At 42.1% G+C, this 15,569-nt stretch overlaps 1 protein-coding gene across 4 annotated transcripts in view; it reads left to right on the forward strand.

The window, feature by feature from the left end:
* Positions 1-12,067: 12,067 nt before the first annotated feature.
* Positions 12,068-15,569, forward strand: part of LOC106804990 (mannosylglucosyl-3-phosphoglycerate phosphatase-like) — a 61,703-nt gene continuing 58,201 nt past the window's right edge. For all 4 annotated transcript variants that reach the window (XM_014806428.1, XM_014806430.1, XM_014806429.1 and 1 more), the window contains exon 1: positions 12,068-12,332. In XM_014806428.1, the coding sequence (XP_014661914.1) occupies positions 12,161-12,332 (172 nt within the window). In that variant the 5' untranslated portion in view covers positions 12,068-12,160. The remainder of the gene's footprint in view (positions 12,333-15,569) is intronic.

Consider the following 15,569-nt stretch of genomic DNA (forward strand, 5'->3'; position numbering starts at 1 on the left):
GGAGGGAAGGGGGGGGGGGGCGTACATTCCCACTTTCCGCAAAAACACCCCATATCAAGTTTCCAGTAAAAATTAAAATCCCAATTCCCAGTCCCAGGAAATTATGTAAGACATGTTTTAAGTGAGAAAAACTTCAGTAGTTTAGGTTCTTCAAACACTACATAACACTAATATTTACATTCACTATTATTTATCTGGGCTATAATTAATAAAATAATAAAAAGATAAAAAAATTAAAATAAATATTTTAGCTGCAGAATTGAACCCGAACAAATTGACAGCATTTCCCAGATCCCAAGACAATTTATAGAGGAGGGGTCTGTTCCACGTCTCGATGGATTCTGTTCCCGCAATCACGAGAAATTTATCTCACCTCTTTCCCAGTTCCAGCTAATTAAAATGGGCCAATCGCCTCCCGCGTCCCCGGAAAATACCCGTTCCCCCCCCTCAAACATGACGCATGGCCACACGGACACACGGCCCGCGACGGTCTCTTTTATGATTATATTACCCTCGACCCGGTTTTATTAATAAGAACCAGTTGGGACGGAGGGGGGGGGGGAGGGAGGACAGCTTAAAAGCGGGATATTTTGATAGAACGGGGCACAGAGTGTCGCGGCGGTACCTGTGGGAGCATAGACGGCTATTGAGGGCGCTGAACTTGAACGCTCAGTGTGTCCAGCAGCTAGAGTGCCAGCGGCAGTGTGTGACAAGTATGTGTTTGCATGAGATTTTGGACGGCGCACTTTACAAGAATTGCGGCAATAATAGTCGGTAGAGAGTTACGAGCAAACATTAAGACTTTTTAGGTAGTAAATACGATTTTACGTATTTATTTTGTTAGATCGCCGATTACTATTTTATTTGGAAAAGCTCAAGTGCCTGTGACATCCACGCCAAAACTAGTCAACAGGCTAGTCATCCAGCATATATTTGGATCTAAGTCAAGTCTACACGGGAGAGTTTACTCTAGTTCCTAGGGTTCATTTTCAGTATTTAGGTTATAATACGCCTCATAGAAAAGGTTTCCATGGTTTCAATACCATTAGAAAAATAATAATTTAAAAATTGTTTTTTTAAATAACGACTCAGTTGATAATTAACGCGGTGCCGCGCATCAATAATACGCGCACGGATCTGGCTAAGTTTCGCGAAAAACTCCACTTTCCATCAACAGCGCTACAGACTGAGGGTCTTGTTTGTCTTTTTATTCATTTTAAAGCAAAAGGATTGTATATCTTATAAAACGGACATATAGTTTTCAGTTATAATATGGATAAATTTTGCCCATTAAAATGAATATCGTTCGGTTAATAGATCTCTCCTCTTTTCTTCCTACGCATCTTTCTCCGTTAGCCTTTGTTAATCCGCGTTGAACGTCCGACGTGTTTTGAGAGAGATGCTATTTAACGGCACACAAAAAATTAATCAATTAAAAAAAAAAAATAAATAAAATAAAAAAAAAAAAAAATTTTTTATGTGTTTAAAAAAAAAAAAAAAAAAAAAAATAAAAAAAAAAATAAAAAAAAAAAAAAAAAAAAAAAAAAAAAAAATTATAAAAACAAAAAAAAAGAAAAAAAAAAAAAAAAAAAAATGAAAAAAATAAAAAAAAAAAAAAAAAAAAAAAAAAAAAAAAAAAAAAAAAAAAAAAAGAAAAAAAAAAATTAAAAAAAAAAAAAAAAAAAATAAAAAAAAAAAATAAAATAATAAAAAATAACATATTATACTAATTAAAGAAGAAAATAAATAATAAATGATATAATACATGAAATAATATAGTAAAGATTAAAATAATAAAGAAAATAATATACAATACATATATGACTTTATAATTAGAAATAAAAAATAGAACAACATCGAATAGAAGTAAGCGTACCCAGAATATGTAGATAGATAAGAAGATTTTAAAACAATCTATATATAATAATATAAATATTATATATAAATTTAAATATTTATAAAATCTCGCGCTCGCCATATTTATATAGAAATTAAGACGATAATAAATATAAAAAAATAAATATAAAGAAAAAAATGAAAAAATAACATAAATGAACAATAGAGTAACATATCATCCATAATATATAACAATACTTCATAGATAAAATAACTAGACTAACAGATAGAACATAAAAAGAAATGTTGAAATGTATAGTTAGAGCAGAAAATTGAGACAAAATGAAAAGAGCAAATATGGAAGATATATATACAAAAAAAATAAAAATAATATAAGAAAGACAATGAACATAAAAATAAAAAAAATACAGAAAAAATATAATATATAAAATACAAGTCTATAATAGTTACTCTACTACTCTATTTACTAATATATTGTTCAAATTCTATGCTCACAAATGCCGTCCACAATGCTCCAACTCGTGCCACACACCACTAGCTGTACAGCACACTGGCCGCCTCGCACCTCTAGCTGCGCTAGCACCACTGACTGCTCAGTATACGGCTGATTAGAGGTCTAGGATCCTCAGAGGTACTGCCCGGACACGGTCTGATCCTTTCTATCTCAAAACTAGGTCCCCTTATTAAGCCTGTCTCCCTCCCCCCCCCGGTCCAACTTTGGTTCTTCTACTTTCACATAAACAACCGGGTCCCGAGGGTAAATATAATCTAAGAGCGACCGTCGCGCCGTGCTGCTCGTGTGGCCCATCGTCTGTTTGAGGGGGGGAACGTGGTATTTTGCGGGACGCGGGGATTAGGCCATTTTAATTAGCTTGGGAACGCGAAATTGTGAAGATAATTTTCCGTGATTCGGGAACACGAAAGTTCATCGCGGACGTGTGGAAAAGACCCTCTAAATTGTTGATCTGGAAATTGTTCAAAATTTTCGGTAGGTCTTTCAATTTCTGCGCGTAATATTTATTTTATTTTTTTATTTTTTTTTTTTTTTTTCTTATTTTATTTTATTAATTATGGCCTCGATATATATATAGTATGTAAACTGATTTAGGTGTTTATGTAGTCGTTTTGGAAACACCTAATATTCTGAATTCTTAAAACATGTGTCTACATACATTCTGGGAACTGCGAATTTGGGATTTTTTCTTTACGGGAACTCGGGATATGGGTGTATTTTTTTGCTGGAAAGTGAATTGTACCCCCCCCCTGCCGTTCTCTCCCCTGCTCTGTTTACTCGTCATTTTTAATATTGTTCTGTCCCTTCTTTAGGTTATGTTCGTTTATTTCTATTGGGTCCCACTACTTTGGTCTCCTACTTGGTATGATTAATTGTGTTCTGTGACCTAATTCGGGCTGACTGTCTCTGTAATAACCTGATTTCTGATTTATTTTCCTAATGTTTCTATGTCTCCTAATGTCTATATTTTGAAACTCTGTATTACATCAAGAGCTAATAATACCTATAAGGTTTATTGTATTATAGCTCTTATTATATTAGACAATTGGTCGCGACGCCTGGTTCGCGGCTATATCGACAGCGCTGAGATTAGGGTTGAATTACCAACATATATTTGTGATCTGCTCGTTTCTGGATCCTTGACATCTGTCAGAATGAGTATTGTATTGGGGGGGGCCGGGTTTTCAATTACTATCCGTTTCGTTCGTATCCGTTCGTCAACATTTGGCTACGCGTGTTTCAACGAATAACTTGAGAACGTTTAGACCCCACATTTTTCAAATTGCACAGTTGTTATTTTCCTATGGGAGAGATCTGAACGTCTTATTTTGGGGCCACGCAGTTGACCTACTTCGAGCCGACTCCCACTTTTGGAAAAAGTGAGAATATGGCCAAAGCTCTATGTTCAGGTTCACTTGGATTTTGCTGATTTTAGGATTTACTTGTGAATGAATGAGGACTGCATATGGCCAAAAATATAACACGGGTTTTGATATTCTTTCTTTAAATTATGTGCAAATTTACGGCTAGATTTTAGGCCCCATTTTTCGCTAATATGATGCATTTAAGTGTCTGCCTTACGGTCAACGATAACTCAAGAACCGTTTTGACCACATGTTTAAATTGTGTTGGCTGCTATGGGATAGATATGCACGTTCTTATTTTGGAGCATCCAGTCGACCTGACTTCGATGGCCCGCCCTTTGGACAAATTAAGTGGAAATGAGCCATCAACAGATTCATTTCGGATTTTTGTCCAAGTTAAATTTTATCCTTAACCTTACCTACCTAATCATTTACATACGTGTAATATTGCAGGGTGCGAAATTTAACGCGGAGTCTGCGAGTCAAATACCTCCCCTGATTCTTATTGTCGGACTCCTTTTGATTTGACATATGCATGGATCGTTGTGGCTTCTCTGAACAATTCTGCCATACTAACTAGTTCATTCGTGAGCACGGGCCTCGCTGAATTACTGAATTTTTTTCAGCTAATTGCAAAGAAATTTTGGGCAGACGTGCAACTGCCATGAGCTTAAAAATAAGCACTGTATGCGGTATTGTTAAAAGGCCCTCACAATGCGCATCCAAACGCTAATTTCTGCATGTACTAGACTTAGCAAATACTTCGTGTCATGACCTAATCACATACCCTCTATGACAAATAACTTAGTGCTTCCCATTTCACTGCTGTGTTTGCTTAACAACCCACAAGAAAGGAGGTGAGACTAAACTGGCATTCTTTGGCTGCTCAACGCCCGACTGTCTTTGCCAAGCAAAGATAGCTCGAAGTTCAGGTGCGTGACGTCACATGTTTTTAATCTTTGCTGCGCTCGCTACCGCTGATTAACGCAGCATCCGCTGCACGGTGTGGCTTGGGGATTGGGGAACTGGTCAAAAACAACATCGGAGATTTCAACAACTTGGAGGTATTTTCAAATACTTTTATAAACACACGTTGCAGTGGAAATGGGATCGAGGAACTAGAGATTTATTTTGTCATATGGTAGTGTGATATGCATGCACGGAAGTATTGCTAGTCTATTTACTGCGAGTAATTAGCGTATTGGATGCGCCTTGTGCAGCCTTTAATATCTTTAAATTTTGAACCTCACCGACTGCGCGACTCTTTCTTTGGCTGCAGACTCCTCTTTTTGAGGGTAGGGAGTCGTTGGCTCCCTTGTTTCAAATGTTTATTTTCTACCCCTGAATTATGTGGTTTTAGATTAGGCATAATATAGGTGTGGTTACGTTCCCGACCGACCCTATATATTTTCCAGCGACCCTTAAACACTTTTATTGTTCATTTTCTTTAAAGTAAAAAAAAAATTTTTTTTTTAATTATAAAAAAATAAAAAAATAAAATGAAATTGGAAGTTCCTGCTTCAAAGGCACAAGTGCCACATCCTATCGGACATTCGGTTCGTATTAAATGTTTCAATAATAATTTAAAATTTTTCGCCTAGACCTACCAGGGTTTTCAGGATGAAATTTAAAACAGGGCGGGGAGGGGGAGGGGGGGGTGGAAAACTGAGCGGCTGGTCCGGGGTGGACTACTCTTCTTTTCCGTAACCACTAATTAATGCGCCTAACAATCACCACACACCATTAGACGGATTTGGTGGTTCTGTATATATATAGAAGCCGAGTCGCGTGTACAGCAAAGTGTTTTAGAGTGCGTAGGCACAGATAGCCACTCTTCCAATCATAGCGTTAGTAGGTCATGGGTCGCCACAACGCCATTTTGCGGAAGCAGTTGCACAGAATGCTTCCGGATGTTTGGCGTGGTATCTGCTACTTTGATGAAACAATTGTTGCTGTGTGCTGTCAGCTCAGCTTACTGTTGTTCTGCTTGTCTAATTGCTGCGAATTGTCAGTGAATAAGCCCGACCTGTCATTTTTCAAGCGCTTCCCCAAGATACGCGAAAGGTGAGAAAAACATATGCTTTTTTTGTCAACGAAATCCAATCGTGAGATGTTGATGCGCAAGTCTTGTTGATACACATGTAGCTACAGTTGGCGTGTTGTTTGTGCACAGGGCGTATACGTGCCGGTTTGTTCTGCGTTCAGTGTACTTACTACCTACTTGTAGTGTTGAGCAGATTGAGATTTCTAAACGGCCATTTATCCAGCAATTGTTATCGACAAAGTTATAGCGCGAAATAGGCAGTAGAGCAATACATTAATACTTTGATGTAAGATACATTTTAGTGTTTAATTTACATTATTTGTTTGAGACGTCAATGAAGTGCCTGTGCACTGTACCATGACACGCTGTACTGACACTCACACCCACTGGCCCAGCAGAACTATATGTATACGCACTCACGGCGGGGACCGAGTGAGCATAAGAACTTCAATATTGGCTATTACGCACGGCGGCTATTGGCCGACCTCAAATATGGCTTAGGATTGAGGAAGGGGAGAAGGGAGAAAGCTTTGTGGAGAGGGAGGATGGGAGAAGCTGGTGGAGAAGGGAGGAGGGAGAAGGTGGTGGAGAAGTGAAGGAATTGGAGAGCTTGAGTGGGAGCAAGAAGGAGGGTGAGATGCGAACCGGGGAACGCGTGTTGGAGAAGGATGGGAGAGCGCTGGTGGGAGAGGCAGGATGAGGGGGGGATAGAGATGGGTGGTGGAGAAGGAAGGGAGAAGCTCGTGAGAAGGGAGGAAGGCAGGAGGGAGAAAGGTGTTGAGAAGGGAGGTGGGGAGAATTTCTAGGTGGAGAAGCGAGATGGCGGAGAGAGACGGTGGTGGAGAAGGAATAGGGAGAACGCTGGTTGGAGAAGGAGGAGGGGGAGAAAGAGAGGTGTGGAGAAGGAGGAGAAGATTCGGTGCGAGAGGAGGAGGGTGAGAGGGAGGGGAAGGGTTGTTGATGCAGAAGGAGGCAGGGGAGAAGCTGGTGGAGAAGCAGAGGAAGCGCGGGAGATGCTGGGGTGGAGAAGGAGGAAGGGGGGAGAGGACGCGCGGGGAAGGGAGCTGTGTGGAGAAGGAGGAAGGGGAGAGCTGTGGAGAAGGGGAAGCTACGACGGTTCTCCCCTCTGCTTCATTCCAGCAAGCTTTCTCCCCCTTCCTCACACCAGCTTCTCCCAACCTCCTTTCTCCACAGCTTCTCCATCTTCCTTCTCCACCACCTTCTCTTTCTTCTCCCTTCTCCTTCTCCACAGCTTTCTCCCCCCTCCTCACAACTTTCTCCTTCTCCCCTCCCCCTCCACGCAGCTCCTTCTCCTCTCTATCCCCTATCTCCTCCTTCCCTCCCTCTCCATCCGGTCCACCAGTTCCCTATCTTCCCCTTCTCTCCTTCTCCCCCTCCTCCTCACCAGCTTCCCTATCTGTCCCCTTTCCTTTCTCCCTTCTACCCTTCTCCCCTCCTTCCTCCACGCATGCTCCCTTCTCCCCTTCTTACCCTCCTCCTCCAACCGATATATATACCTTCCTGTATCCCCTTCTCCTTGCTCCCCTCTCCTCCTCCACCAGCTCCTTTCTCCCATTCTCACCTTCTCCCCATCCTCCATTTCACCAGCTCCCTTTCCCTATCCCTTATCCCCTTCATCCTCTTCCCCCTCCTCTCCACACGCTCCCTTCTCCCTTCTACCCTCTCTCTCACCAGCCTCCTTCTTCCCTTCCTTTCCTCCCTTCTCCCTTTCATCCCCCTCTCTCCACCAGCTCCCTTCTCCCCTTTCCTGATCCCCTTCTCCTTCTCCCCTCACTCCTCCACCACGCTCCCTTCTCCCTCTACCCCTCCGTCCTCCACCAGCTTCCCTGTCTCCTCTCCTTTCTCGTCTTCCTCCTTTCTCACCAGCTTCTCCCCTCCTTCTTGCTTCCACAGCTTCTCCCCTCCGTCGCACCACCTCTCCTTCTAAACTTCTCTCGTCACCAGCTTCGTCCTACCTCCCTCCACAACCCTCTCCCTTCTCCCATCCTCCTCCACCAGCTCCTTCTCCCCCTCTCCTCCACCAGCGTCCCTTCTCCGCTTCCTTTCCCGTTCTCCTTTCTTCCCTCCTCCTCGGCTCCACACTTCCCTCTGCCCTTCTCCCTCCTCCTCACCAGCTTCCCCTTCTCCCCCTCCTTTCCACCAGCTATTTTCCCCCTCTCTCCACCAGCTTCTCCCCTCCTCCACCACCTTCTACCCTTTCTTAAACGTCCTCCTTCTTCACCAGTATCTCCCTTTCTCCTTCTCCACCAGCTCTCCCTTCCTCCCACCAGTTCTTCCATCTCCATCCATCCACCTTTTCTCCTCTTCTCCCTCCTCCGTCCACCAGCTCCCATTCTCCCCCTCCTTCTCCTCTTTCCTTTCTTTCCACCAGCTTCTCCCCTCCTTTTCTCAGCCAGCTTCTCCACCCTCTCCACCACCTTCTCCCTTCTAAACTCCGCCCAGTGCGTATAGTCCTTCCCTACGACACTAGCTGGCAGCTGGCCACTGTGTAATACTACATAGCTACACATACCGGATGCAATTGAAATCATTCGTTAGATTTTTTCACACTTGCATGGAGATTTGGACTACGCTATTTGGCATAAAGAATATTTCTATTACAATTATATATATAAATATACACATATATTTAACCATGGTTAATCAATTACTTTCTCATGTTTTATTGTTGTATAATGTTGTTAATATTGCTTGTGTGTTATAGTATTCGCTGGTTCTCCATGACATGGTTTTTATGCAAACAGCCGCGGAGCGAGGTTTTGCATTCCTAACAATGGCGGAGTGGCGTAGCTCCCATTGCGTACTAACGACGATCATTGCACCGTGATTTCGCATTTGAGTGGTTTATCTTGTTCACTCTTAGGATCTTGAGTGCTACAGTTAGTGTTGTGGTGGGCCAGGTTAGCTCGTTATGACTTGTTGTTGATCTGCAGTGCATGGTGGACCGGTTATTAAACAAATACGCGCTGGTTTTCCTGCGAACGAATTCGGAATTCTTGACGATCAGATTCCCGCCGCTGGCCAACTTCTTATAGTGTCGGTGGAATTTAACACGGGGCGACGGTAATTTCAAACGGGGCAGCCGCAACCGATTTCAAACGCGGAGTGGGATTTTTCCAAAACGGGGCGGGTTTCGCGAGCCCGTTCTTCGCGCAACGGTCAGCGGAGAAACCCCTGCTACCTACCCTATTTTTTTACGGCACTGAACGGGTACACCACCTATATTTTGTTTGTTTTTGGCCTTACGTAATATTTGACTGGAAATATTTTATTACTTTTAATCTTGCGCGATTATCGAAAACCAAATAGGCGATCATTTAGGCGTGGGCATCTTTCGGCCAGATTTCTACTTTCAGATGCATGAAAAATTCTATTTTCGCATCAAACTAAAACCTGAAACAAAACAGGTAAAATTTCTTTCAGTATAAACAGGGAATAAGGAATTTGCTCAACCATTTCGAGTCGTCTCATAAAATGAAACAACTTGCCAAAATTATTAAATTCATCTGCCCTGTTCTATCACCCCAAGGTGACTATATTGGTTCACTGACACTTTCACTTTTTGATAGCCATATGCCCTTAGTACAACTGCAGTACTGGCAGCTCTTCTGCTGCACATGACCATTACTCATTTCACATATCTTAAAATTTATTGATTTAGGTCAGACTCAGCTATGTGCTATTGACGGGACTGGTGTCGCTGTCGAAAGAATCAATCAGTGTAGTCAACATAACTACTAAGTGACAGATTGATCAAAGTTAGACCAATGGCGGGACCAAGACATGTCACCATATTGCATTTTAATGATGTGTACAACATTGAGGCCACAGGACATGGACCCACCAGGTGGTTGCTAGTTTACAAATTTATAACTGCGATAAGCATTATGGTCATTCTAGATTCCTCTCTGGTTGTGTTCAGTGGTGATGCACTAAACACCCCATCTCTGCAGTGATGTATTTATTTTAATACCGAATATTACAAGCCAATGTTACATGCTGCTTAGTACCAAAAAGACTAATCCGTCGTGTTGCATTCTTTTCCCCCTCCCTTTCTAAAATGGTTTATTGTCGGAGAATATTTATTATGCAAGGATATTTATGTTCTTTTATTTTGCAACCGTTTTTTATTGGTTTTAACAAAATGTAGGCATATCTTTGTGAGGCTTTTCCAGTTCCTGAATTCAAGTTTGCTTGTTTGGTGAAAATATGTATAGATTTAACATAATGTATTTTAACGATGTATTTCCTTGTGGTTGTTGCATGTTGCTCTATTTTCCGAATTTTGTATATCTGTGTATGGTGGTGAGTGTCGTGGTTGGGTGTTCTTACATGAGTGTCCTATATACCCACACTTAGGAGTATGATTTGTGTGTCTGATGTAGACATACGTTCACTCACCTAAGAGGTGATGCCATGTAACATATGTATCTACAGTAGACCAGCCAGTCATTGTTGCAATCCCGGGGCCTGTTGCCTGGAACAAAATTATAGTCCTAAACATTAGTCCTTAACATTAATTTATCCTCTCTCTGTTTACTCGTCATTTTTACTATTGTTCTGTCCCTTCTAGAGTTAATGTGTTTATTCTATTGTCACTACTGTCTCCTACTGGTATGATTAATGTGTTCTGTGACCTTTCCTGACTGTCTCTGTAAACCTGCATTTCTGATTTATTCCTATTTTCTATGTCTCTATGTCTATATTTGAACTCTGTATTACATCAAGAGCTAATAATACCTAATAGGTATTATTATAGCTCTTGATTACATATAGACAATTGGTCGCACAGCCTGGTCAGGCTATATCGACACGTGAGATTAGGTGAAATACCAACAATATTGTGATCGCTCGTTTTTGGCTCACCTTGACATCGTCAAGATGAGCTATTTCTATGGGGCGTCGTACTTCCGTCTGTCCGTCAACATTTGGCTACGGTCAACGATAACTTGAGAACCGTTTGACCCACATGTTTCAAATTGCATACAGTTGTTACTCCTATGGAAGAGATGTGAACGTCCTATTTTGGGGCACGCCAGTTGACCTACTTTCGAGCCACTCCCACTTTGGCAAAAATAGAAATGGCCATGTCAGTTCAGGTTCAATGGATTTTGCTGATTTTAGGTACATGTGAATGAATAAGAACTGCATATGGCCCCAAAACATATCACACGGGTTTTGATTTTTTTTGTTAATTATGCAAATTAGGTAGATTTTGGCAATTTCGCTATATATGCATTTCAGTGTCTGCCTACGGTCAACGATAACTCAAGAACCGTTTGACCCACATGTTTCAAATTGTTGCTCCTATGGGATAGATTTGCACGTCCTATTTTGGAGCATCCCAGTCGACCTACTTCGAGCCACGCCCACTTTTTGGCAAAAATGGAAATGGCCATCAAGATTCATTCGATTTTGTTAAATTTACCTACCTACCTACCTAATCATACCTACGTGTAATATATTGCAGGGTGCGAAATTAACGGGAGTCTGGAGTCAAATACTCCCTGATTTACTGTCGGATTCCCTGATTTGACATATGCAGGAGTCCGTGTGACTCCCTGAAAATTCTGCCATACTAACTAGTTCGTTCCGGAGCAGGGCCTCGCGGAATTACTGTATTTTTTCAGCTAATGTGCAAAGAAATTTTGGCAGACGTGCAACTGCATGAATCTTAAAAATAAGCACATGTATGCGTTATTGTTAATATCTTTAATTTTGAACCTCAGACTGCGGACTCCTTCATTTTGCTGCAGACTTCCTCTTTTTGAGGGTAGGGAGTCCAGTCCGTTGGGCTCCCTTGTTAAAAAGTTTATTTCTACCCCTGAATTATTGTGTTTTAGATTCTTCATTACAGTAATTTGACTGGAATATTTTATTACTTTTATTTGCGCGATAATCGAAAACCAAAATGGCGATCATTTAGGCGTAGCGCCATCTCTCGGCCAGATTTCATACTTTCAGATCTGAAAAATTTATTTTCGCATCAAAACTAACCCTGAAACAAAACAGTAAAATTTCTATTAATATAATTTAACAGGGAATAAGGACATTTGCTCACATTTCGGTCCATCATAAATGAAACACTTACACAATTTTAAATATCATCTCCCTCTTCTATCACACCCAAGGTGAGCTATAGTGTCATTGACACTTTCATTTTGATAGCCATTTATGCCCTTAGACTTAGTACAATGCAGTATGCAGCTCTCTACTGCACATACCATACTCATTCCATATTTAAATTTATTACTTTAGGTCAGATCAGCTATCAGCTATTGAGGACTGGTGGCTGTCGAAGAAATCAATCAGTGTAGTCAACATACTACCTAAAGTGACCAGATTGATCAAAGTTAGACAATGGCGGACCAAGACCATGTCACCATATTGCATTTTAATGATGTGTACAACATTGAGCCACAGGACATGGACCCACCAGGTGGTGCTGCAAGATTTATAACTGCGATAAAGCATTATGCTCATCTAGATCCCCTGGTTGTGTTCAGTGGTGATGCACTAAACCCATCTCTGAGTATGTATTTATTTTAATACCACATATTAAAAGCAATGTTACATGCTATAGTACAAAAAGAACTAATCTGTGTGATTCTTTTCAAAATAGGTATTGTCAGGAGCAGGCCCGTAGCCAGCTTTCTATTGGGGGGGGTTCGTTTTTCAATGTTGGCAATTTGCTCGGCAGGGGCGTGTACAGGATTTGTACCAGGACCCATCCGAGGACGGTTAACGTTTTCCGAACATTCCAAGAACATAACTCTCTCACCAAGTAAAACCAATAAATGCATAACGATATGGGAATGTTCTTAGAATATTTTTGGCTAATGTAACCAAACTAGAACCTCCAGCGAATGTTACGAGAATGTTCCGTGTTTGCTGGGCAGGCGCATCGGTTAATTGGTGAGTATAGGCACTGTCGTATTGTCCTTGTCGTTGTGGGGTGAGTAAATAATACAGTACTAGTAGTAGTCGAATATTATAAATAGGTTGGTTTAATATTCCTAGACTAGAGTACGGGTATTGAGAAGTATTAACTGTCGTGCACGGCTGCACGGGAGGAGAGGCCGCCGGTCACTGTAGGCCTTCGCCTGGCTGCGTTCATAGTTTATTCTATTTGTTTAACCTCTGTGCTTACCCGGGGTGTGCACTTGTTATTCAACGTAACGTATAAGGCCGGCAGGCAGGGGTGGGGTTACCCCATTGTGGTGTCTGGGGTGTGTGTCGCCCCTCGTCTGGCATGGTTGACTAACTCTACGACGCACCGAACCGGAACACGGCAGAACGGGTTATTGCGGGAGCGCAGTAGCCTCGAAGCGCTCGGGTGGCTAGCAGGGTCCGGGAGGCGACGATACGGCCAGTTTCAACTTCTTCGGACACAACAGGTGAGTGCAATACCTAAGGTTGTGTGCTAGCCACTAAGTGTCGACCGGTGGCGCCATCGGGTCTCGCCGGAAAACACGAAACGCTACAAAGGGAACTGTCGACAGCCGTCATGTTGAAGATGTTGGCGACGTTGTTTTGCCTGAAGTTCTTCATGTAACTGTGATGTTCTGCACACAATGGCCAACTTCGTCAATATGATCGATTTGGATGACATTTGTCACGCGTAGTTAGACTTATATTGCTGAACGGCGCATATATGATCGCCGGAGAATGTATAACTGTACAGCCACCTGTACATGAGCCGGCAAAGGCAGTCTGCTAAGGCAGTTACAAGTATAACACACAAAGAAACCATCGAACCATGAAGAACACGGGTCAAGAGTGGTATTTCCTTACTGCTTATAAGGCTGGTGAGGTTGGAATAAACGGTTACAAAGAAATAAATCACAATATATGCTGTTATATGCTAGGACTCTATATGCTTTACATTGCACGGTCGTTCAATTGTCAGACATTGCGCGACGACATACCCCCAGGGGCGTGTACAGGGGGGGGGTCTAGGGGGTCCGGACCCCACCCTGCTCGCGCAGAAAACGCATCTAAAGGGGTCTAATTTCAAAAAATATTCTGGGGGAGGAAAAAATTCCCCAGACCCCCCCTTCGCGTGTTCGCAAGTTTGGTTTACGGTTAGACCCCCCTTCCTTGGTACAAATCCTGTACACGCCCCTGGCCCCACCATAAAAATCAGGACACAGAAATAATGCATACGGAAGAATACCCAATACATCATCATTCACTAACCGAATACTTCAGCACCAGCGAAATGGTCCGTCAAGGCAGACGTTAAGTAACACACAAATATCGTCAATGAATGTTGTATAGAGTTACAGCTATAGCTGCAAACAAAACATGAATTACAACGAATGAACACCATTTCTCAGCTTTAAGCATGGACTCAATGAACAGAAGGCTATAATTAAATGAACGCACGTAGGCCCTACGTACGTACACGTACACGCAGATATATACACGCGGGTATACGGAGATACACGCACGTACACGCGGGTACACGCACGTGCACGCAGGTACACGCGGGTACACGCACGTGCACGCTGGTATCTCCGTGTACCCGCGTGTACGTGCGTGTATCTGCGTGTACGTGCGTTTACCCGCGTGTACGTGCGTGTACCTGCGTGTACGTGCGTGTATATCCATGTACCCGCGTGTATACGTGCGTGTATTTGCGTGTATCTGCGTGTATCTGCTATAACAAATAGTTGTCTATCTATTTCTATGATATAGCCACGCAGACTCTGTATATTTTATTGAAACGCTGCAAGTGCCTGTGACGTTATCGCTCGCAACCAAAGCGCTACGAAATATGTTTTTCTCGGCCAAAAGGTGGCAGTACGTGCATAGTGCGTGACGTCATCATTAGAAATCCACTCCACTGTGATTTATAACACTCCAGCAGAGCATATAAAAATCACAAGGTGATTTATATGCTCTGATTAAAGCAACACGCCTGCAGTGCTGGAAAGACCAGAAGTGAGTTATTACTATTAGTTTCCATTGGCAATTTGCCATCACATTGGTACCAAAGGTAGTTAGCAAGCATCGTTCCCCTAACGTACGTATAGTACTAGTAGGAGAATAGTAACGTAGGGGAATATCCGAATTTAGTAACGTAGGAATAGAACGACCAAAGTCAAACATCGTATTAGTGCCGGAGTCCTATGCTTATATAACTCTAGTACTATAGCCGCTTACATTAACTGCCGCTGGCGGCCGCCGGCCGCAAATTAACGGCCGATTACAATTAACGGTACGGAACGGAACGGTACGGAACGGCCCGCACAATTAACGGCTGCCGGCCAGCGGCAGCGGCAGCGGCTATGTATATACAGCGGAATACATACAGCGGCAGCGGCTATAGTACTAGAGCTAATGCCTATAGTATATGGCTATGGCGCATGCCGCATCTTTGGGAACGACGAATAGTAACATTTCATTGTTAATTGCTTGTATATTTTACTTTTTTACTGTGAATACAGAATGCCATCAGTTCGCGATGAAGTTTTATAGCTAATTTAATTAATTAACAAATTTAGCTAGTAGTAGTAGTGCTACTACTAGTATAGTAGGGTGACTAGTACTAGTAGTAGTAGTTAGTTGGGTAGAAATAGAATCACTACCGTACCTACTAGTTAGTTAGTGTATTTATAGAGGCTACTGTCCCTTTAAGTAAGGATTTTACTGCATACAACTGTACTTACTGTATAACAAATCGTCTATACCCACACATATTTGTTACCAAATACCTAATTTAATTGTTATAATTATTTACACATCAACGCTACGAAATTTGAAC

Source organism: Priapulus caudatus, unplaced genomic scaffold, assembly GCF_000485595.1.
Source record: "Priapulus caudatus unplaced genomic scaffold, Priapulus_caudatus-5.0.1 Scaffold95, whole genome shotgun sequence".
NCBI classification, from domain to species: domain Eukaryota; kingdom Metazoa; phylum Priapulida; class Priapulimorpha; order Priapulimorphida; family Priapulidae; genus Priapulus; species Priapulus caudatus.